The sequence below is a fragment of the Oxyura jamaicensis genome, chromosome 9 (assembly GCF_011077185.1).
Source record: "Oxyura jamaicensis isolate SHBP4307 breed ruddy duck chromosome 9, BPBGC_Ojam_1.0, whole genome shotgun sequence".
Taxonomy (NCBI): domain Eukaryota; kingdom Metazoa; phylum Chordata; class Aves; order Anseriformes; family Anatidae; genus Oxyura; species Oxyura jamaicensis.
In genome coordinates, this window is record NC_048901.1 from 2,284,932 (window position 1) to 2,304,838 (window position 19,907).

The 19,907-nt window shown below is 35.5% G+C and overlaps 1 protein-coding gene across 5 annotated transcripts in view; it reads left to right on the top strand.

Annotated features, from left to right (window-relative positions):
* The window catches only part of XRN1 (5'-3' exoribonuclease 1), a 41,003-nt gene extending 22,318 nt beyond the window's left edge, over nt 1-18,685 (top strand). The window contains exons 28-44 of one of the 5 annotated variants that reach the window (XR_004753334.1): nt 748-804; nt 1,508-1,640; nt 2,629-2,698; nt 3,869-4,094; nt 4,709-4,810; nt 5,490-5,585; nt 5,823-5,937; nt 6,546-6,610; nt 6,983-7,087; nt 7,465-7,590; nt 7,912-8,068; nt 8,453-8,634; nt 8,854-8,967; nt 9,050-9,173; nt 10,404-10,564; nt 10,757-17,046; nt 17,849-18,424. Coding sequence is in view for 3 of the 5 variants with exons in the window: in XM_035335017.1 (XP_035190908.1) it covers nt 748-804; nt 1,508-1,640; nt 2,629-2,698; nt 3,869-4,094; nt 4,709-4,810; nt 5,490-5,585; nt 5,823-5,937; nt 6,546-6,610; nt 6,983-7,087; nt 7,465-7,590; nt 7,912-8,068; nt 8,453-8,634; nt 8,854-8,967; nt 9,050-9,173; nt 10,404-10,564; nt 10,757-11,047 (2,124 nt within the window). In the remaining 2 variants the exon portion in view is untranslated. Of the gene's footprint in view, nt 1-747; nt 805-1,507; nt 1,641-2,628; nt 2,699-3,868; nt 4,095-4,708; nt 4,811-5,489; nt 5,586-5,822; nt 5,938-6,545; nt 6,611-6,982; nt 7,088-7,464; nt 7,591-7,911; nt 8,069-8,452; nt 8,635-8,853; nt 8,968-9,049; nt 9,174-10,403; nt 10,565-10,756 lie in introns of all 5 variants that reach the window. The other 4 variants (XR_004753333.1, XM_035335019.1, XM_035335017.1 and 1 more) reach the window with 4 other exon arrangements.
* Nucleotides 18,686-19,907: the final 1,222 nt, after the last annotated feature.

Below are 19,907 nucleotides of genomic sequence, written 5' to 3' on the forward strand. Positions count from 1 at the left end.
GTACGCGTCTTGATGTCACTGTGAGCAATGGGGAACCAAAAAGTAGCTGCTCGTTATTTTCCAAGTTCTTAAAATAGAATAAGACAATGGAAGAGTAGTTGCCGTTACATAGAAAAGGAATGTAAGATATGAATTTGCAATGTAAATTGTCACGGGAATTCAGTTATTGATTCATCTCATTATTGAACTTTTTTAATTGACTCACTGTTTTTGCGGTGATTCAGCAGCATTAGGCTACATGCTCAACGCTTTTTGGTGATTTCAGAAAGGAACAGTCATCAGTATTTGTTCTGAATTTCTTTAGTGCTGTTTCCAAGTGCAATCGTAGCTCTTCTTCCCTTGTAGTTTCTCTTTTGTGAAAATTTGTTTAATGAGGAAAATTAGAAAGTTATTTTCTCCAGGCCACAGATCAAAGAAGGGACCAAGAGAGAAATTACTAAAGCCAAAGTTGAAGGCAAAGCCACATGAAATGATGGGGTGATTTCCTTGAAATTACTTGCAAGGACAGTGATAAAATTGGTCTGAATTTTGGAATTAGTTGGACAATACAAGCTCTTTCAGTAAGAAATCAGTCATGTTTTAAAAACTGGATTTAGTCAACTTTTTAGTTGGGTTTCATGAAGTATAAGGGGTTCTCATTGTGTAAAATAAAACAATTCTACATTATATCTTCAGGTGATTTGTTGTACCTGAAACTTCATGCTGGTTCCTACACTAGTTTTTAATGATTTTGTTTCTCTCCTTTAGCAAAGAAAGAGTAACAAGAAGGTGCGAGTAACTGTGAAACCCCATTTGCTATACAGAGTAAGTGACATGAAAAGTTGTGGGATTTTGTTACTTTTGTTGTTATTGGTTTTCTAATTTCCATTGCCCAGATCATATTTATTTTACGCATTTTCAACTTTGAGAAACCAGAATTTTAGGTCAGTGTTAACATGGGAGAAAATGTTTCCTGGTGTCTTCTAGAAAATGAATTTGAAAGTGGTAGTCTCTCTAAAGGGAGAGAATATCTGCTAACTGCAAATTCATTCATGCATTATATTGATGTTTAGTTCTTCTCTACATTCTGACTTTCATGCTCCTGCAGTTCTCATTGGCTGTATAATGAAGGCAAAATGGAATGTACTTTTCGTTTGTCTCCTCTTCCCTGTTTTCCTTTTTGTTCAGTTGTTGACATATGACCAGCTGCCTGATATTTCTCAGATACCCACCCGTGTTTCTGATACAGGCAGGTTACACTTGATAGTTTTAGTTTGTCTGAACCGATCCCCTTTGTCTGTGTTGGATCATGCACAACGCTGAAGTTTCTCAGGCAGAAGCTGTGAGAGTTGCAAGAAAAAAAGTCTTGTTTGATTTGTGTGTCTGGGGAGAAAGGATGTTCATCTTTTTTTTTTTTTTTTTTTTCCGAAAGATTGTTTTATAGTGTGTTTCAGATGCAATTTAGATGTATTTTGATTGTAATCCTCTTTTTTCATAAATATTAATATAGTCTTTTGATTCTTGCCAGCCTTTAGAACAACAGAATGGGGTTGTTCCAGATAGAGATGCGGAGTATAAGCTGTTTGATCGTGTTGTCAATGTGAGAGAGAACTTTTCTGTTCCTGTTGGTCTTCGAGGTACCATTATAGGAATTAAAGGAGGTAATATTTTCTTCATGATTGTGGCATTACAGCTCTATTATAGCTAAGCTAGTGGTGTGAAATCACTTCTTTTTTCAGAAAGTTTTTTTTGTGTACTGGTTGTGAACACAAATATTTCTCCCCTGTAAAGCATATGCAACTTGAAGCTACTAGTGATATATTTATTGCTGTGAAATAAATCTACAGGTATTCTGTTTCAATTTCATGCATTAGCCAGTTGTATTTTGAATACAAACTAACTTATCCTTTGTCCCTTCTTAACATGAAGAAGGCATAGAGATCAATGTGAAAGAACACAGGCTGCAAAAAGAACTAAATGAAATTAAGAGAAGATAAGAACACAGTAAAGAACAGTAGGGGAAAAAAAAAGGTTTACATTGAATGTAAAATTCTATGAAATATGATTTGTCTCTTCATTTTGAATTTGGATTTTTTTCTATGATATTCCAATTCTCTTAAGTGGTATGGATTTATGTCTTCCTTGACAAGAAGACTGTCCATAAGTCTAATTCAGGTAAACAAAAGGATTTACCTAAGCATGCCAGATATAAAAGTTTGAGATCTAGTAATAGAAATTGTTCCCATGGTATTAATCTATCATTACGCAAGAAATAATCAGTGAAAGTAATGTTGAAGCTGTCAGTTTCTGATTGCCTGAATGTAAAGATGGCTTTCATCTTTTTTCTGGCAGTTTCTGACAACAGTGACATTCTGCTGTAAAGGGCAGTATTGTTTATGCATTTTGATAGGTGGTTATGCATGGTGCATTTCTGATCGGAGCATACTGAAAAGGACAGCTAACATGACTTTGGGAAGCATTTCTGAATTGTTATTAATAAAGTTCCTAAATCAAGGAATAATAATTTCTTTTGTAGCTAGTAAGTTTTTTTTTCATTGTCTATTGCATAACCAACACAGGTAATTATGTATTTTAGATTAAAACAGCTACTGTCATACATAGGATGACATTTTACTTCATTTTCTATAGCTAGTAGAGAAACGGATGTTCTCTTTGAAGTTTTGTTTGATGAAGAATTCCTGGGAGGCCTAACTATAAGGTTTGTGCTGGGGTTTTTATAGTTATTTCATGCTTTTGGTGTAAATGACATGAAATTGTTGGCCTATGGTTTGGTTGAGCGTTTTTAGATGCCTTTTCTTAAAAAAAGCTTTGTTTCTTGGTGGTATTCATCAAGTTTTTTTCTTTCGTGCTTCTTTTTCTCTTTGAGTAGGGATAATATTTATGAGATATGTTTTGGAAATGCTATTTAGGCTTTTTTGCATAGTTTGAAGCTACTACCTTTTAGAAGGCAAATACGAGCCAACAGACTACAGCACTAGATTGAAATGTCTTTCTAAAACACACGTAAAACAGGTTATTATCAGTATGTCTTTAACATACAGACTTTTAAAAAAAGCAGACAGACATGGTAATCACCTGCTCCTCTGAAAGAGGAATTCTGGACTACTAATAAATGGTACTTACACATTTAACTAACCAACGTTAAAAACCTTGACTGGTCCTCAGGAGATGGAGGCATGGTTAATGTGTTTGGTTTAGTGTGTGATAACTCATCTGTATTTAAGTAAAGAGGTGACTTTCTAAGGGCAGTAGTTTATCCAGTAGGCTTTATTGTACTGTTGTTTTTAGATAGGTCACCTTTTTTAAAGACGGGTAAGAGAAGAATCTTGTTTATTTCCTCTGTTTAGCAAGCATAACACAATCCTATTCATTTCAAGAGCATGTCCTGTAACACAGATTCTCTTCAGTATTTTGAATCATGATGGAAGATGATAAACTGACTAAATGATGCTTAACTTCAATTTATAATTCTTCCAGTGTCTTCAATTTTCACCTTAGAAAATATTATTTTCTGTGTTTTCTTTTTTAACAGAAATACTTCCTACAGAATTATGCTATAACAACTTACTTTTATCTTCAAAATTTCTTTGAGTTCAGTACTGAAAGGTGCAGTATAAACTCAAACAGTAGGAATAATAATTGTTGTTTTGCAGTTTTAGAAGCTAGAAGCCAGAGAGGAACACAATGGGATTAATGTTGTGTGTAATGGTACTAGATTTCAATATTGGATATGGTTTTCAACCTCTGCTGTTCAAACTTGAATCATTGTCTTTTGGCATGGAAGAGGCAACAGTATTATTAAATCAGGTGTATTGAAATGCCACTAATTAAACTACATGAAGCAACTGTTAAATTTACTTTTCTTAAGGTGCTCACCTGCCAGAGGTTATCGTCTGCCATCAAGTGCCTTAATTAACCTGTCTCATGGTAGTCGGTCAGAAATGGGAAATCAAAAACTGACAGCCATAGTTAAACCTCAGCCAGCTGCGAATAACTACAACTCATATGCATCTGATCTGTCATCTGTATGCTCACAAAAAGTGCATCTGGGAGGCCTCAACCATTCTCCTCGCTCCCTTTTTGTTCCTACTCAAGTAAGACTTAACTTTCATCTGTACAGAAATGTTTTTCTGTAGAAGCTGAATTACAGCCATGGTTGTTATCCTTTCAAAATTTTGGTTTTATTGTTATACTAGAAGTAGGATAATTTCTACATTGGAGAAACTTTTTAATCCAATAAGGAAAAGGACTAAAAGTTCATTACATGCAGTTACTTTGTTTTATTTGAGTAGCTCCAGTAAGATTTCCCGAAGGCAAATATTCATAGCAGTTAAAACACTGTAGTGGTGTCAACAAATAGATGGGTTTAGCAGAAATGAAATTATTTCCTTAATGCCCTGTTCCAAGTGATGTTTCCTGTAGGCTATGCTTGTATCTGTGCCGAGAAGGACAAGGCATGATTTTTTTACTACTTTAGATTTACTTGGAAATAGAGTATAGCAGGAAAAATGACAGGTGAATTCGGGTTCTACTCAGGTTAATTAATTTTCAGCTTCTAACCAGTGACTTCTTTAAAAATAATGAGTAACTTTACATTGCTGTATGTGGTGGAGGATTGTGTCGTATTTTCTAAATCTATAGAAGAAAGAGTACTGCACAAAAGGAAATTTAGGCTTGTGTATGTTTGCTTTTTCTCTCACTGATTTAGCAACTGAATGGAAGACAGCATTACAATCTCAGGGCTGAAAATCAGGGCACCTCCAACTCACCCCACAAAGGATCATTTCTGAGTGGCAATCAGAAAAATAAAGTGAGTGTCCTGATTCATTTAGTGTTATTTACAGCGGGTATTCTTTTTTCATGATTTACAGATATCTTATTGAAGAAAACCATGCTGTTTTAGTCCAGATGCAGACTGGGGCAGAATTTGTCCCAGTTCTTGAATTGAGTGTAAAATCCTGTGTTATCGCATTGACATTGTAGATTTTCTAAAGAACTATTGTTTACATAGCTTGTTATCAGTTCTGTAGTAACATTCTTGTAATGTTATGAAGCAATTGTGCCTGATAAAACCTTACAAACTAAGTCAGTAATTATAAAATTTAAGAATATTGGCAGTATATGAGCATGCTTTTGAAACCATTTTGAATTAACATGTGTTCAATTATAGTTGGTAATCTTCACTATGTTTATAACTTCTGAAAATTGTAAGTGAACCAACAAAATCTCAAAAAACTAGGCTCATTACAAGTGAAGAGTGATTCTTTGGGGGAAAAACAAAGGGGGAGGAAAAAAAACGTAAATACATCATAGCCCATTTTGTAAACTGAATACCTGCAAGTCAGTCTGAAAAGTTCTCTTGTCTGAGCACTGTTAAATTTGGACCTTAGCAGTTTTGGAATGTCTTTGTTTATGATTGTCTGTTCAAAAGTAGAGTTTGTATCTGCTGAGCTTGTTGGGAAACTATTGTTTCTGATTTATTTTGTCAGGCACAAAGTAAGCAAGATGATGAATTCTGCAGTATATGGCAATCATTGCAGGTTTCTGGGAAGTCTTACCACACTCAGCAAAATGTGCATGAGAAGGTTAGTATATAAGCTTTAAACAGATCTCAGGATTCAAAACCTGAAGATTCTTAATTCTGTATGTTAGTTTGTGTCAGAAAATTTCCTAGTTAGTAATGCAAATAAGTTTTGCGGATCAAAGTGTTGTTACAGAAGGTGTGCATAGCTCTGGGAAGAGGTAATAATAAAGGACTGGAATATTTATGTAAATGATAGATATGTAGTTTCCTGGTTAAGGTTTGATGTTTGAAACTCTAGGGTGCAGTTCTACCTCAGGAAATCAAGCTGGGAACTAGTAATCAGTTCTGTAAGCCAGTCTTCAGTGACAGCAGCTTTAAAGGTCAGCAAAGAAAACAGGAGCCATATAAAAAATGTAAGTACTGGAACTAAAAACTTTGAGAGAACTTCCTGCTTTATGTCATCTTCATTGAGAAGGCTGTTGTTTCTTTGTAGTTATTCACAGAAAATAATAGTGCATTATAGTTATATGAGCGCTACATGGCATGTGGTATTGTCAGATACTGTCTCTGGTGTGTATATAATGCCATTCCATGCTTAATCCCAAACCTTTTTAAACAAGTTGTTTTTCACTATGTTGACTTTCCACACACCTGACTTTAAAAAAATACAAAACAAACTAATAATAAAATAATAAAAATGTTGTCTTTGAAATCTCAGCCAAATAATAAAAATCTTGGCTTTGAAAATTTGCTTGCAATCATATTAGTAGAATATAAAATTAGATATATTATCATACATGCTTTTATTTATCTTATGCTGCAAGAAAAGAATGTGCCAAATGGTCTATAAAGTAAGAATTAAAGACATTTGTTGCAAACATTCAAATTAACGTGACTCTGTACTTGTATGGAGTTTTTTGGGGTTGTTGTTTTTGTTTGCTTTTTTTAAATCTTGTTCATTATTATGGTTTTTAAGAGCATTACAAAATAATACACATTTTTATTCTTGATTTATTTGTAGTTAAAGAAGATTCCAAAGTGACAAGAGGTGAAAATCAGCCACATAATAAAGTAGCAAACAAACAGGTAATTTCTTCTATCTTGAGTAAATGTATTCTTGTCTTTTCATTTTACTCTGATCACATTAATCATTTTAGATTTCTTTTTAATGGGCATATTAGTTGATTATTTTAATATGTAAACTTTATTTTGGAGATTTTTTTAGAGGTATTATACAGAAAATGAAAAAGAGCTTCAGAATGTAACAATGATACCAAATGTTTTTCCTATTCTTCTCAAACTCTAAAAGCTTTATTGTAATGGGAAAACACATTTTACTGAAACGCTTTAAGAATGTTAGCTTGTGAAATCTATTTACAGCTGCATTTCTCATTTGTTTGCATCATAATAAGTAATAGTGTATTAGTGTTCAATAATAAACGCCGCAGTATTATTCAGAATTTTGCAGGTGTGAATAAGTATAATGTCAAACTTCTGAAGAGAAATGAAAGTCCCAATGTCATTCAGAAGGCAGCAGGTGATGGTCCATGTACAGGTGGAAAGGTAGGATCTAGTTGTTGATTTTCTTGTGCATCTTGAGTAGCATCAGTTTCTAACTGACTTTATTCCTGTTGACTTGTGTGCAAATTCATGTTTTTAACAAATAGAAGACAAACTGGAATAACTTCTGTTATTGTTTAAATCAGTTCTTCATAGGTCACTACTTGTATGTACTTCATGTGCAAAACTTGGTGCAGTCTCAGGATCTCTGTTCACACTCTAACAAGGCATGCTGTCATCTGCCCTCAAACTCAGAGGAGAAAAAAAAAAAGCTTGAATGAGCATAATATCAATTTCAAACTAGTGTACCTTTCCTCTTGCATCTGTTTGTAATATACTAATTTGATGTATCTTTTTTTTTTTTTTTAATTTATTTTAAGAAGGACAATGATCTTGAAAGTCTTCTAGCTTCTTTGAAAATTTCCAAAGAAAATGAAGGGCAGACTTATTCCAAGGAAGCAAGAGCTACAAATGAAGAACATCTGTCACCACAATCATTTGCTATGGTCTGTATACTGCAGGAATCATTACATAGCAATTTAACATCTGCTATCTTAGCATCAATGCTTCTATTTAAGAAAACTCAGTGAAACCTCATACAGTCTTCTTAAGCATATTGATAAGCTTTTAATTAGCTATTCTCAAAGAAAATTAACAAACACATTTGTTTATGCTAAGGTGCTGTTAATTGTGCTTTGATAAAAATGTAACTGATGGGAAAAGAAAAATGCAGATTTTGTGTCTAATTATGATGTTCAGAGTCAAGTAAGAAGGTAGTTTCATCTGAACACAGTCACATCCCTAAATGGTTTATTTTCTTTTCAAAGAAAGGAACGCAGATGCTCAAAGAAATTTTGAAGATAGATGGCTCTGACGTGGAGATGAGGAATGAAGTGAAATCCCAAGTTAGTGATGTTCCTGCTTCCCCAGGTAGACAGGATTGCCATGGAGCTGCTTTGCAATATAGACAACCAAAAAAAATGGGTATGTTTATACATCAGCATAGCTCAGAGCTTCACCTTGTGACAGTTTAGAACATACTTAGCTAATGGTTCAGTCTTTTATCAGTGAAGAGCTTTTTCCTAATAACCAATCTGAACCGCTCCTAACAAGTACGGTTCACTTGGCTAAGGATGTGAAGATCCAAACTCATTTTCAGAATAAAATAATAAAATGTCCACGTTTTTGAGTTCTTCTTCTTTATTTAGAACTAAGAATCTCTTTACACCTAGTCTAGTTTTTTGATCAGGTACAAAAATACGGGAAAAAAAGTTTTATCTTCTCTTACTAACAAACTTGCTATCCTTTGACTACAGGAAACATTTGTGATACAATTTCTTGTTCTTTTTTTTTTTTCCATCTGGTCAGCTGCTTATATGAACAAGCCTCATAGTACTGGAGGCGCTCAGAATACACCAGCACTGGAAACTGGAGGTCACCCTTTTGTTGGTCCACAGCCTGCAATGTCTACTCCTGTTTCTGAACTTTCTCGTATTTGTTCTCTTGTTGGAATGTCGCAACCAGATTTCTCTTTTGTAAAAACACCACAGGTGAGGCTTGTTTTCTGCAAAAGTTAAAGTTCTCAACTTTCTTTCCATTGTTCTTTATTAAACATCTGAACTCAGTATGGAAATCCCTCTAAAAATAAACTTCAGTTGCTTTAGTTCCCCCCCTTTATTTCAAAGCAAAAACACAATAAAAACCTTGTTTCTGTCTTGCAATTTGTTTGCAGTACAAATTCCCTCAAAAATCTTCTCTCATTTTTCTAGACTATGACAGTTTGTCACATAAAATTATCCAATGGATTGTTGGTTCATGGACCGCAGTGTCATTCTGAAGCTGAAGCAAAGGAGAAAGCTGCTCTTTTTGCTTTACAGCGTTTGGTGAGGACAGCAAAGAATCTTCTAAAATGTTTGTCTCTCTTGCTCTGTGTCTGTCCATAATCCATCATTTGCTTCTTTAAAGAGCTCTATAGGAGTGAACTTCACTTTGCCTCCACCTCCCCCTCCACCTGTGTTTCCAAATTATCAACCACTGGGAGTTCCTGTACCACCTGGACCTATTCCTCCAGTCTTTACACAACCCCCTGGTAAGCATTTGATGAGTGCACGATTCAAATACTTGTCATGATTGCCTGTAGCTGTAATAGTTCTTTATATGGAAATGGGTGCCTTTCAGAAAGCGCTATTTTTTGGTCTTCCTGGATGTAGTTGTGCATCTGATCGGCTTTGAAAACAGGGCATGAACCTCTTCTTATCAATATGTAAATTAGTTCAATACAGAGAATCACATATCTCCCAATTACTTTCTTCTTTCTTTTCCTCAATAATATATTTGTCCATTCAGTGTTAGTTGTCTTTTTTCCTTCAAAACAGCAGTAGTCAGTTCAATGCTGATAGTCCCAGTCCAGATTGAGAAGAAATCTCTTCCTTGATTTTTCTTTAATTTTACATGGCTTTATTGCTTTCCAAGTGTATGGTTATCCAGGCATTAGTGATTTTATTTGTTCAGAATCAGCTTTCAGTGAAGTGGTGCATTGTACACTGTTTTACGCTGCAAAATGTTACCCTGGTAAATTAAAAAAATATATTAAAAATCCTGGTGGCATTTTTGGTTCTCATCAGTTTTGTCTTCTAGTCAAGCTCGTGTTCGTTGCTAGTAATTAGTCAATACAACTGTAGTATCCTAGTAACCCACACACCAGCTGCTACATCTTTCCACCCTGGAGTGTTTCTCTGTTGTTGACTTCTTCCCAAAGGACAGAATTATAGAACGTCCCAAGTTGAAAGGGGCGCACAAGTTTAAGCGAGTGCAACTCCAGGCTCCACACAGGACTACCTAGAAGTCAAACCATGTATGTTTAACAGCATTGTCCAAATGCTTCTTGAACTCCTTGGTGCTATGACCACTTCCTTGGGCAGCCTGTTCCAGTGCTCAGCACCCCCCTCGGTGAAGAGCTTTTCCTAATAACCAATCTGAGCTTCCCCTGACAAGTACAGTTCACTTGGATAAGGATGTGAAGATCCAAATGAACTTAAGCGCGCTCTGAAATGCAGATACATTGACACAGTGACCTAGTGCTCTTAAGAGTGCTGTCATCTAGGGGAAGTTCTGCAAAAGTGGAACTGTTTGGTGGCTAGTTTATTTTTGCATGTGTGTTTTAATAATAAATACTTACCTGTTTTCAAACAAATAGGAAGAAAATAAGGGCTTACTGAAAAGATAATGTGTAGACAAATGTCATTAGGGGACTTTGGGTTTTGGTGAGTTGGTATGTTCTTCATGAGAAAAGATTGCTAAAAGTTGTTAATTTTCACAGCTAATATGATGCCTCCGTCATCCCACATGTTTGGTCCAGTGTCCTGGGGAGCTCCAGTGCCTATTCATGGCAAACATTATTATCCTGGTTCCTATCCAGGAAACGTGTCTCTTGCAGGAACTATACCAGTTGGCTCTCACAACCAGTTCATACCTCTGCAGGTAAGTTTGGCAGGTTTGTCTTAATATTCTACATGTAAAAATGTACCTACATGGTGAATACAATCACACTTCCTCTGTGAAGCACTATTTAGAGAATTGTTTTTAAATTTTGTGTGCATGTTTACTAGTAGTGGAATATTTGCAGTTTTTTTAAGAATGCATTCTGTTAAATAATATTTATTTAATTTAAAGGTAACTAAAAAAAGGGCTGCTAGCAAGAAAAACTTTGAGCTCAAGGAGTTTCAGAGTCCCCCTCAAGCTGCACCACTAAAGAATGAACAGCCAGTGTCTTCTGACCACATTCAGCAAGATAGCTCTTCAGCTCCTTTAAAATCTCCTCAAGCTGCTCAATCCACTGTTTCATTTCAAGACAATGTGGCTACTCCAAGTGTTCCTCATAACAAATCAACACCAAACACTTCCAGCAAGCGAAAGCCAAGAAAGCTGGCTGTCAATTTTGGCGCACCAAAATCTTCAGAATAAATATGGTAGCTAGGTGTATTTTATTTTTAACTCTTCCCCCACTGTTATGTTATATCATTTAAAAAAATCAGAAAGCTCTATTAAAAAGACCAGCCACTTTACGTTTAGTATAGAACAAAATACCTTTTATTTGCTATGAATTTCAGGTTGTTACAAAACCAGAAAATGATGTTAAAACTTAGTTATTTTGACTTAAATCAGGAAAAGGCAGGAAATGCTGAGTTAAGGTTACCATGCCATCCATTGTGCCTAGGTTTCTGAACAGTGGCTTACAGACTATACTGGGTAAGCAGCAATAACAGTGGCAACCTTAATTCAGAATCACTGTGCTTTTTGAGTGGGATATGGAGCAGTAATAAGTTGGGCATCAAACATTGCTTAGCATGACACTTTGTATTCTAGCTTATTTTTAAATAGTGTAATAAGATAAAAAGGAAAAATTATTTAAGTGCAGTTTTCATATTGGATCTCCAGGTCCTATTGAGCTGAATCAGTGTGATTAAAACTTAGCTACAGCAGAACTGCCAAATTCCCTGTAATTACAAACTGCTAGGTTTTATGCCAGGGGGCAACGAGTGTACAACTTTCAAAATTCAGGTATTGTTATATCTCTACTACACAGTGTCAAGATGTGGTTGCTGATGCAGAATCCGTTCCAGGAGATATATTTATAGGATGTATTGAATAAAAACATAGTTACAAAGTAGAGACCTCACTGGTAGCGTACTTCTTTTCTATTTTTTTTAAGCTAGCAGCACTGACAGTTCCTTTGTTTTCTGTTGATAAATTAACATGGATATCTACATAGCCCCCTGAAATGCCAGTGATATCCTGAAATTTAATAAGATGAATGGAGTTCAAAGATGTCCATTTGTGTAGTATGGCTGTCAAAACTATGCTTACTCATAGGCCATTCTTCCCTCCAATATACCCTGAAACCTTCTATGTGGCGTGTTATTTTTTTGGTGACTAGGCGACTTTTAGTATTTATTTTTGGTTTTGTGATAGAAGTTCTACGTAGCAAATTTGTCATTATGTTATTAGAAACTTATTACAGTTACTTCCATAACAAAAAGTTGATTTGTGTTCCTTGGAGGGAGCTATGTCATAAGAACTAATTACATTATATGTAGTTCATGTAGAAAAAGAGAAGGCTCAGAGGAACCTATACTATTATTTTTTTTACCCACGTGTACTGTTCTTACATTAACGAGAATTCTTCAGTTTAAGAATTTGAAGCATCAGTTGGTGCTGTTTAATGACATTTATTAGATTTCATTTTTCTTAGTTCTAATTTGTTTGAGGAAAAAGATTTTTCCTTTAAAACCAGCAGTTTAAAAATAAATTACATTCTAGTGATTTTTATTGCTTCCAAGCAGGTTTCAAGTCTGTAGACTTTCTTTCAGTTCAACTTTCATATTATTATTATTTGATGGGATTCTTAAATATTAATTTCTTCAAAACGTGCAGTAAACCCTCTAAAAAGCATCAAACAGGGCCAAGAAATTTTACTTCATTTTACTTAGTATTACAAACCTTGTAGAACAGTCTGTATACAGTCTTAAAAATACATTGACTTTGTTGTTTTCTTTATATCCAGGTAGTTTCAAGAAGTTTTAAAGCGATATTCCATGAAGGACAAGTTGTACATTTTGGTGACTTATTGTCATTAACAATGTGATACTGACAGGATGTTGACATGCCGATATTTCAGAAGTGTTTATATGAAATTTTGTTATGAGAGACAGATGTTAGTCCCCCATATCCTATATGGATTGCCTGATTGCCCATCAGAGACAAGATCTGTTCAGAAACTACTGTGGTGGAGATTAGAGTGCATTAGATACTAATGCATCGCCTGATCTTCCAGATTGTAGTCTCCTTTAAACTTCACCACAGGTGTCATCATAACTAAGTCGTCATGATTGCTAAAGTGTTGTGGTTTTACTTCTGACCTTAGATTAAAATACAGAATTTGGATATATCTGGATAGCCAATTCATGCAGATTTAGGAAAAGTTATGAAGGACACTACACCACTAATACCAGTAAAAACAGCAATTTTTATTAATCCCTTCCTGTTTTCAGACTAACACCTCCTTCCTCTCTTCTGGTAGAGTTGCTGTATTTAATACATGTAGCTGGTTAAACACTTAATTCCATAGCTGCTGCTTAGTGTATTGGTCCCTGGGTTTTAGTATAGATATTCTGTGATACTGACTGCCTGATGCCCAGTTAATTACAGTTCTACATGTCCTGGTACGTGAGGCATCTGCATTGACCTATGCCATGTCCCCTATGATTTCAGTTTTATATTTTAATGAGGTGATTATGTTTAGTTCATACAGGTATAAATTTAAGCATTTGTTTTTCTCATAGATATAAAGTATTTTGTAAGCACTGGAATTTTTCATTAGATCTTATACAGAGCAGTATTTTACTAAAAATCGAAAAGGGAAGACTTTTATGTGCGCATTTTTGTAGTTTCTGATTTTTTTAAAATAACTTTTCATTGTTTATCTGCCAAGTGAAATGTTTTAAATTTGCATATGAATGGATACAGAATGTATTTTTTGTGCTGTTTAGTGTTAGTGTGCATTTGCAGATTTTTAGCATGTAGCTGCACAAAGGACTGTGCAAAGATATTTTAAAATATGAATATATGATACACTGAAGGAAAAACATTCATAAGAGTTAAATGCTATATAAAACTTTAATGCAATAGAATAATTTTATAAATTGTGTCTGTGTCTGCTTGGATTAAATATTGAAAAAAAAAAACACATTACTTATTTCCACTGTTTTATTTTCAAATCCTATATGGGAACTTCTGTATGCTCCAAACCAAAATTTTAAGATACAAGTTCACGTAGCCCAAGTTAGGTGATTCTCCGAAGCAGCAACTGCCCACCTCCTGTGAGCTATTTCTTGATGGCTTTCAACTACTATTCAGTTAAAGATATGTAATTTGTTAAAAAGGCTGTTGGTCAGTTTGCAACCAAAAGCGCTTAACTAGATAGTGATCTGAAAATCCTTTAGCACCTGTCACCTGCTAGATTAAAAATAAAATAAAATAAAGCTAAGTAAAGGCAGTAAGATTACTTTCTAGCAAGTTCAGTCTTAGTGGTTCTTATCAAGGCGTGAAGACAGCTGAAAAATAGGAGGAATCGTGGGTACCTGGAAGTATTTGATAACCTAATGTGAAATCCTTTGGTGTATCTGGAGCAAAACATTATGCTGATATCTCTACTAAAATAGCCTAAGAATAGGTACCTCATTGGTAACAAGGCTTTTGACTGAAACATAATGGCAAACTGTACGAAGACAGTGTAATGTGTGCAAATTTCTTCAAGAAAGAAATGGCAAATCCTATTTTGTAATTAGATTTCTCCATAACAACAGCAGGTTTTTAAAACAACTGCCAATTTAATGTTATTAGATTTTAATCTTATTTTAGAGAGGGTAAATAAATCCCTTCGCCTTTGTACTGCGTGTATATGTGTGTGTATATATATATAATGTGCTGGATTTCTTTGTCTCTAAGGGTATGTTCAAACTTTTCTTGTTCCCTTTTAAAGCACAGTGAACACTGTAGTCGTGCCAGTTAATTTTCAATATCTTCGGTTGTGACTTACAAATTTGGTTAGGATCTGTCTTTTGCCTTCTACAGCAACAGGTGTTATTTTCCTTCTCACAGATTATTATGTGAATTAGCATGATTAAAATGAATATAGTGTAAAGATTGGAGTATACTCATAATGTGATCGACTGTGTAACTTTGTGTACCTGTATTCTGTATAGAACAGTCAGGGCTCGGTATAGACATTCAGGTCATATTATATCACTAAAGAAAATGAAAAGGAGTAAAGGGATAACTTCAAAAGATACCAGTTTGTGCATAATAAATCTCACAGAGACACTCCCATTCAAAAATTAAGTGACTTTTGTTCAGTTTAGTTTAGTTCATCTGATCTACTATATAGATGATCCCTAAGAGTGAAGAAACTCAATATAGGAGTGGTTATGTACAGTAAGGGATCTCTTTCTTTTTTCTTTTTGAGATGTGATCTCCATATGTATTCCATAATCAGCCTTCCTTACTAGTGAGAGACAGTTATGTTCTTCTTTTTCTGTCTCTGGAAAAGGGACACTGACCTCAAGGGCATAAGGGCAGTCTGAATACAAATTCTTGGCCAAAAGAATCCAAATTCAGGTGGGAGGACCCATGAATATTGAGACTCTAACTGATAAGTATTTGGAGGAATCAGATGTCATGAGGTAAGTAGCTGTTTTTTATTAACAAAAGAATCCAACAGTTCCTTGTTGCTGCCAGTTCTTGTGGGGGTGTTTACTTGTCTGTAATTACAAAAAACTTCCTATTTTGTTTCTGCTCAGAGATAATATGACTCCAAGATAACAGAGGTAGTCTGCAAGCCAAGTGCAAACAAAGAAAACTGTTCTTTTAAAGAACAGAGAAAGCATTTTTCATTAGAACTTAGTATTTTTTTCTGGTAAAACTTGGTCAGTAAGCCTTACTGCATCAACATTGCTTTATGAACATTGATAATCACCCTTAGACCTCTATTTTGCGTAACTGAAAGAAAGACAAAGGCTGGCAGTCAAAAATCAACATTTGATTTCTGTGCCGCTAACAGTAGCAATAAAATTCCAAGTCAGAAGCCTTTAGCATGTTGGGGGTAAAGGTTGGAGCAAGAACAACTGTGATTCCAGTGCAAGTGAGTGATCTGATCTGAAGTAATTTACTCATGCTTGAGATTTAGCACTAGTTTAGAGTAGGACTGTGACACTTAATGCTGGCTCCTGATGTTTCTTCCAGTACACGCTACTTTGAAACAGCTGGAACACTAACAGTCATTGCAACTTAACTCAGTAAATAGAAGACTGCTGGAACCTCTGAGTTGACTGAAACCATACTGTGATGGTTCTAGTTTTTTTTTTTTATTTTTTTTTCCTTTTGCTTCCCTTTGCTTTTTTTTTTTATTCAATTTTTTAAGTGGCTAGGTCTTACTGAGGCAACAGTTCTTAAGTACTTTTTTGTCCCTCTAGCCTGCAGCCTACCCATTCTGTTGTTCTAATTTAAGCTTCACTGATGGTCGTTTTCCTCTATTTTTAGTCTTTCATTTGAATTTCCTGACTCTGAAATCAATTGTCTTTTAAAGAGCTGTTCAGTCCTGGACATTCTAGGTCCAAATGACGATTATTCATAGTTACGTAGAAATTGTGTGCACACATACATGCACGTGATTTCTTATTTTTTCAAGGCTGTTCACAGTTCTGTCATTTTCAGCCTACACCACAGTTTGAGACACCCAGGTGACGATAGATGCTGTCTTGTATATACCTATTGCACATGCCTAAATGTAGCTATTGCTTAAGCAGGTTTTAAAGCATGGGCAAATAATGAGACATTAACCGAACAAGTACACAATTTTTTCACTTGTTTTGGTAAATAAATAATTTAAGAGGTGGGTGGCTTAAAAGTTTGTCCCAAGGTCCACCTCATTCTCTATGCAGGGTTACTTCTTTCACGGAGCCAGTGGAACAGAGGGACTGCTTGAATGCAAAACCTAATGTATATGGGCACGGTTTTGATGTGCAGCTGTCTAGTGGAAGGGCTGGCTTAACCAGTTGCTCCTTTCTTGTTCCCACCTGATTGTGCCAGAATCTTTGTATCACCATATTATGAAATGTATCAAGAAGTTTATCTGATTGAAACTTTTGCCATGTTATTTTTCAGCCTGATCAGTTCGCCATGGAGCCACAAGAACTGCTGTATTGGTACAACAGTTTGCTGTGGGAGGGCAGGATTATTTAGCAAGAGTGGAACTGCTTAAGAGACATCCCATCACTGCCCAAAACTCAAATCAATCACGAAGCTAAAATGCTAGATTAACTGATGTATTGTGATTGTATGTTGACTTCAAGAGAGCGGTAAGTTGTGTCAGGAGGACAGGAGGAACTGCCGAGAACTATCATATGGTGAATTATTGCAGCAGAATTTGCCAAAAGTTCATCGCCTTTCATTTTGGGTCATCTGTTAATTTTCCAGGCAAGGCTTAAAGCACCAGCTATGTGGGCTGTATAACCAGTGGACAAATAGAAATTTGTGGGCTGTTTCTTTTGTAAAAGCAAACTGAGGTAAATATTTACATGTTAAAACTGTTTAAAATTCTAGAAAATGGGTAAAATGAAAAATAGTTTGAAGCACAATGAAGGGTATGTGCATCTTGACAAAATACAGCTAATTAAGGGAACCTAAAGGGGAAAAAAAAACGCATGAATTGCATACAGGCTTTGCATCTTGCTTTTCTAGATTCCAGTAGCTGAAATCCTGTTAGCATTGCCAATGCCAAAATTTGATTCATACTCGAAGCCTAGGGAAGAGGCTCTTATGTAATGGTGACAACAGAAATGCACCTGAAAATACCTTTAAATAGATATATATATACTATTCCAAATACATTTTATTTAATAACTTGCACAGTTTAATCAATAATCTGGTCTTAGAAAATGTGAAGATAATGTTCTCTTTCTAGTAAGTAGGTCTACTGGATGTGTAGCACTGCCAGCTCTCAAGGCCGATTTTAATTTGGGTAACTGGGGAAAAAACCTCTTGCTTGCTTTCATCTAAAAGTGGAAGTGTTGCTGAGCATGGTGACATTTCTTAAAAATACTCCATAAAAATTCCTCAAGGTGCAGGTTTTGTCATTACTGCCAGAGATAATTTTGTTGTCCCTGATGTTCTGCTCTTTGGAATAACAACTCCTTTCTTTTGCTACAGCATTGGATGAGTCCCTAGAGTGCCTCCAGTCCTTGTTTGATTTGATATTCCAGTAAAAGATAGGACCAAGCACACTTTCCAGAGACTGAAGAAACGGAAGATTTCATCACAGAAGATGCAGAAATGTGGGAAATTGCCACTGCAGTAATTGGCATGTGATTCCAGGTGTGTAAATTCTCTGCCCTTTGAAACGGTAGAGATGGCACATGCATGCTCTCATTTAAATAGGAAGACTGAGATGGTAGCAGGTACTATCCATGTTGCTGTGCAATACAGAACAGCTTCCAAGGGTGCCAGTACATCCATGCTTCTAATGAACGTTTCTAGTCTGTGCTAAAATAAACCTGGGGCTTTTACCCATGTGGGCAATCAGATTTCTCTCTGGGGGTGTCAGGTTTGGGGTAGACAAGTAACACCTGTTTGGAAATAATATTATTTATGTCAAAATAACAAGCTGGTGCCAGATAAGTCATGTATGGACAAGAGATGTATGTCTGAAAAAAATCTGTTGCCTCCTTAGTTGCATTTGTTTTATTGCATTGCAACTGGAACAATAAAATTAGTATTTCATAAGCATCTTTTATAAATTGAGCAATTCTCTTATACATGCTATATAACTGAGATTATGTGTTGCCTGCAACTATGCAAGTTGGTTCATGTTATCTTCTTTCCAAAATATAAATAGTGGTTCTCTTCAAGATGCATCTAAGTTGTTACTAGTATGTTAAACCGAGACTGATTTGCATGAAGAATCAGTTACGGTTATTTCCATGCAATACAGTGAATCAGAGGGGTATGTGTTATATGTAACAAATACAGAGCTTGTAAAAGAAAAAAGAAACTTGCATTGCCTTTTTCTTTGTGAAGTTTTGCTTCATTTTGCAGTGAGCTAGGCTCCACTTGCATTTATACTCTAAAAACATCAAAGACATCTAGATGCATTTTTCCTATTTTGTTTAAGTCTGGTTAGTTTTTGAATGTTTGTAAAGAGTTTTTAGTCTTTACCAGTTGCATATGTTGAATTTTACTTAGGGAGTTCTATTTGGAAGTTTGAAATAATTACCAAACAAAAGGAAAACTTATTAGTTGGAAAGAAATTTAGTCTCAGATATAGTGCATCAGATACCCCTCTCTAACGTGTATCTGTTAGCTTTCTGTTTATCTTAGATACTTATGCTCTAAACACCTGAGTAAAAGACCTTTATTTTCTGTACGAAAGTCCAAGAGCCTGTAACTTCCTAATGAGTCGTTCCTTAGGGAGGAGAACTAAAGCAGCATTTCTGGGTTTCTATTTTATACACCTGCAGCTCCCCTGTGGTCCGTACCTTTGTCCCAGTGACCTCTATGACTGTCCGGGTGAGGTGGAGAGCCTGTCCTTATGTGGCTCTTGCTGCTATTAATATTCCTGGTTTAAAGATATAACAACATGAGACTTATCCCATCCATCCTTTTGTTTTCCACAATGCTATTTTTTGTAAAGGGGCCAAATTAAAGTTGCAAAGGAAAAAAGATTTCATTTTTTTATTATTATTTTATTTTTCCTATTCTAATTAAATTAGGAGTTAAAACTGATTAATTGTTCTAATTAAATTGGTGATAAGGCTAAATTCTGCTGATGCTAGTTTGGGGTTCTGCATCCTGAACTTTATTGCTCATCTGAGAACATTTCTGGTCGCTCCTGTTTAACAACTCCCGTTTACGGGTGAAGAGGGAACGCTTCTGTCATTAACTTTATTCCAAAATTAACTTCTGAACGTAATTCTCTGTGTGAAAGAAAGTAGTGGCATTGCTGCAAATGATTTCATCTAATTACATGTAATTTGTTCGTGACAAATAACAACTGGTTATTAACAAAAGGGAAGCTGGTGCAGTTTGCTCCTTGGCTTTACCACCCACCTGCTCTTGTGGGTTGTCTGTTTTTTTTGTTTGTTTTTTCCCCATTTGGTACTGCTGTAAGGAGGACTTAGTCTTAAACATTGCTTCCGTGAGAGCCAGTAACCCCCTGAAGAAACTTTCCAGCGGCACTCACGCCGTGTCTCTTAGAAACCCTTTAACATTT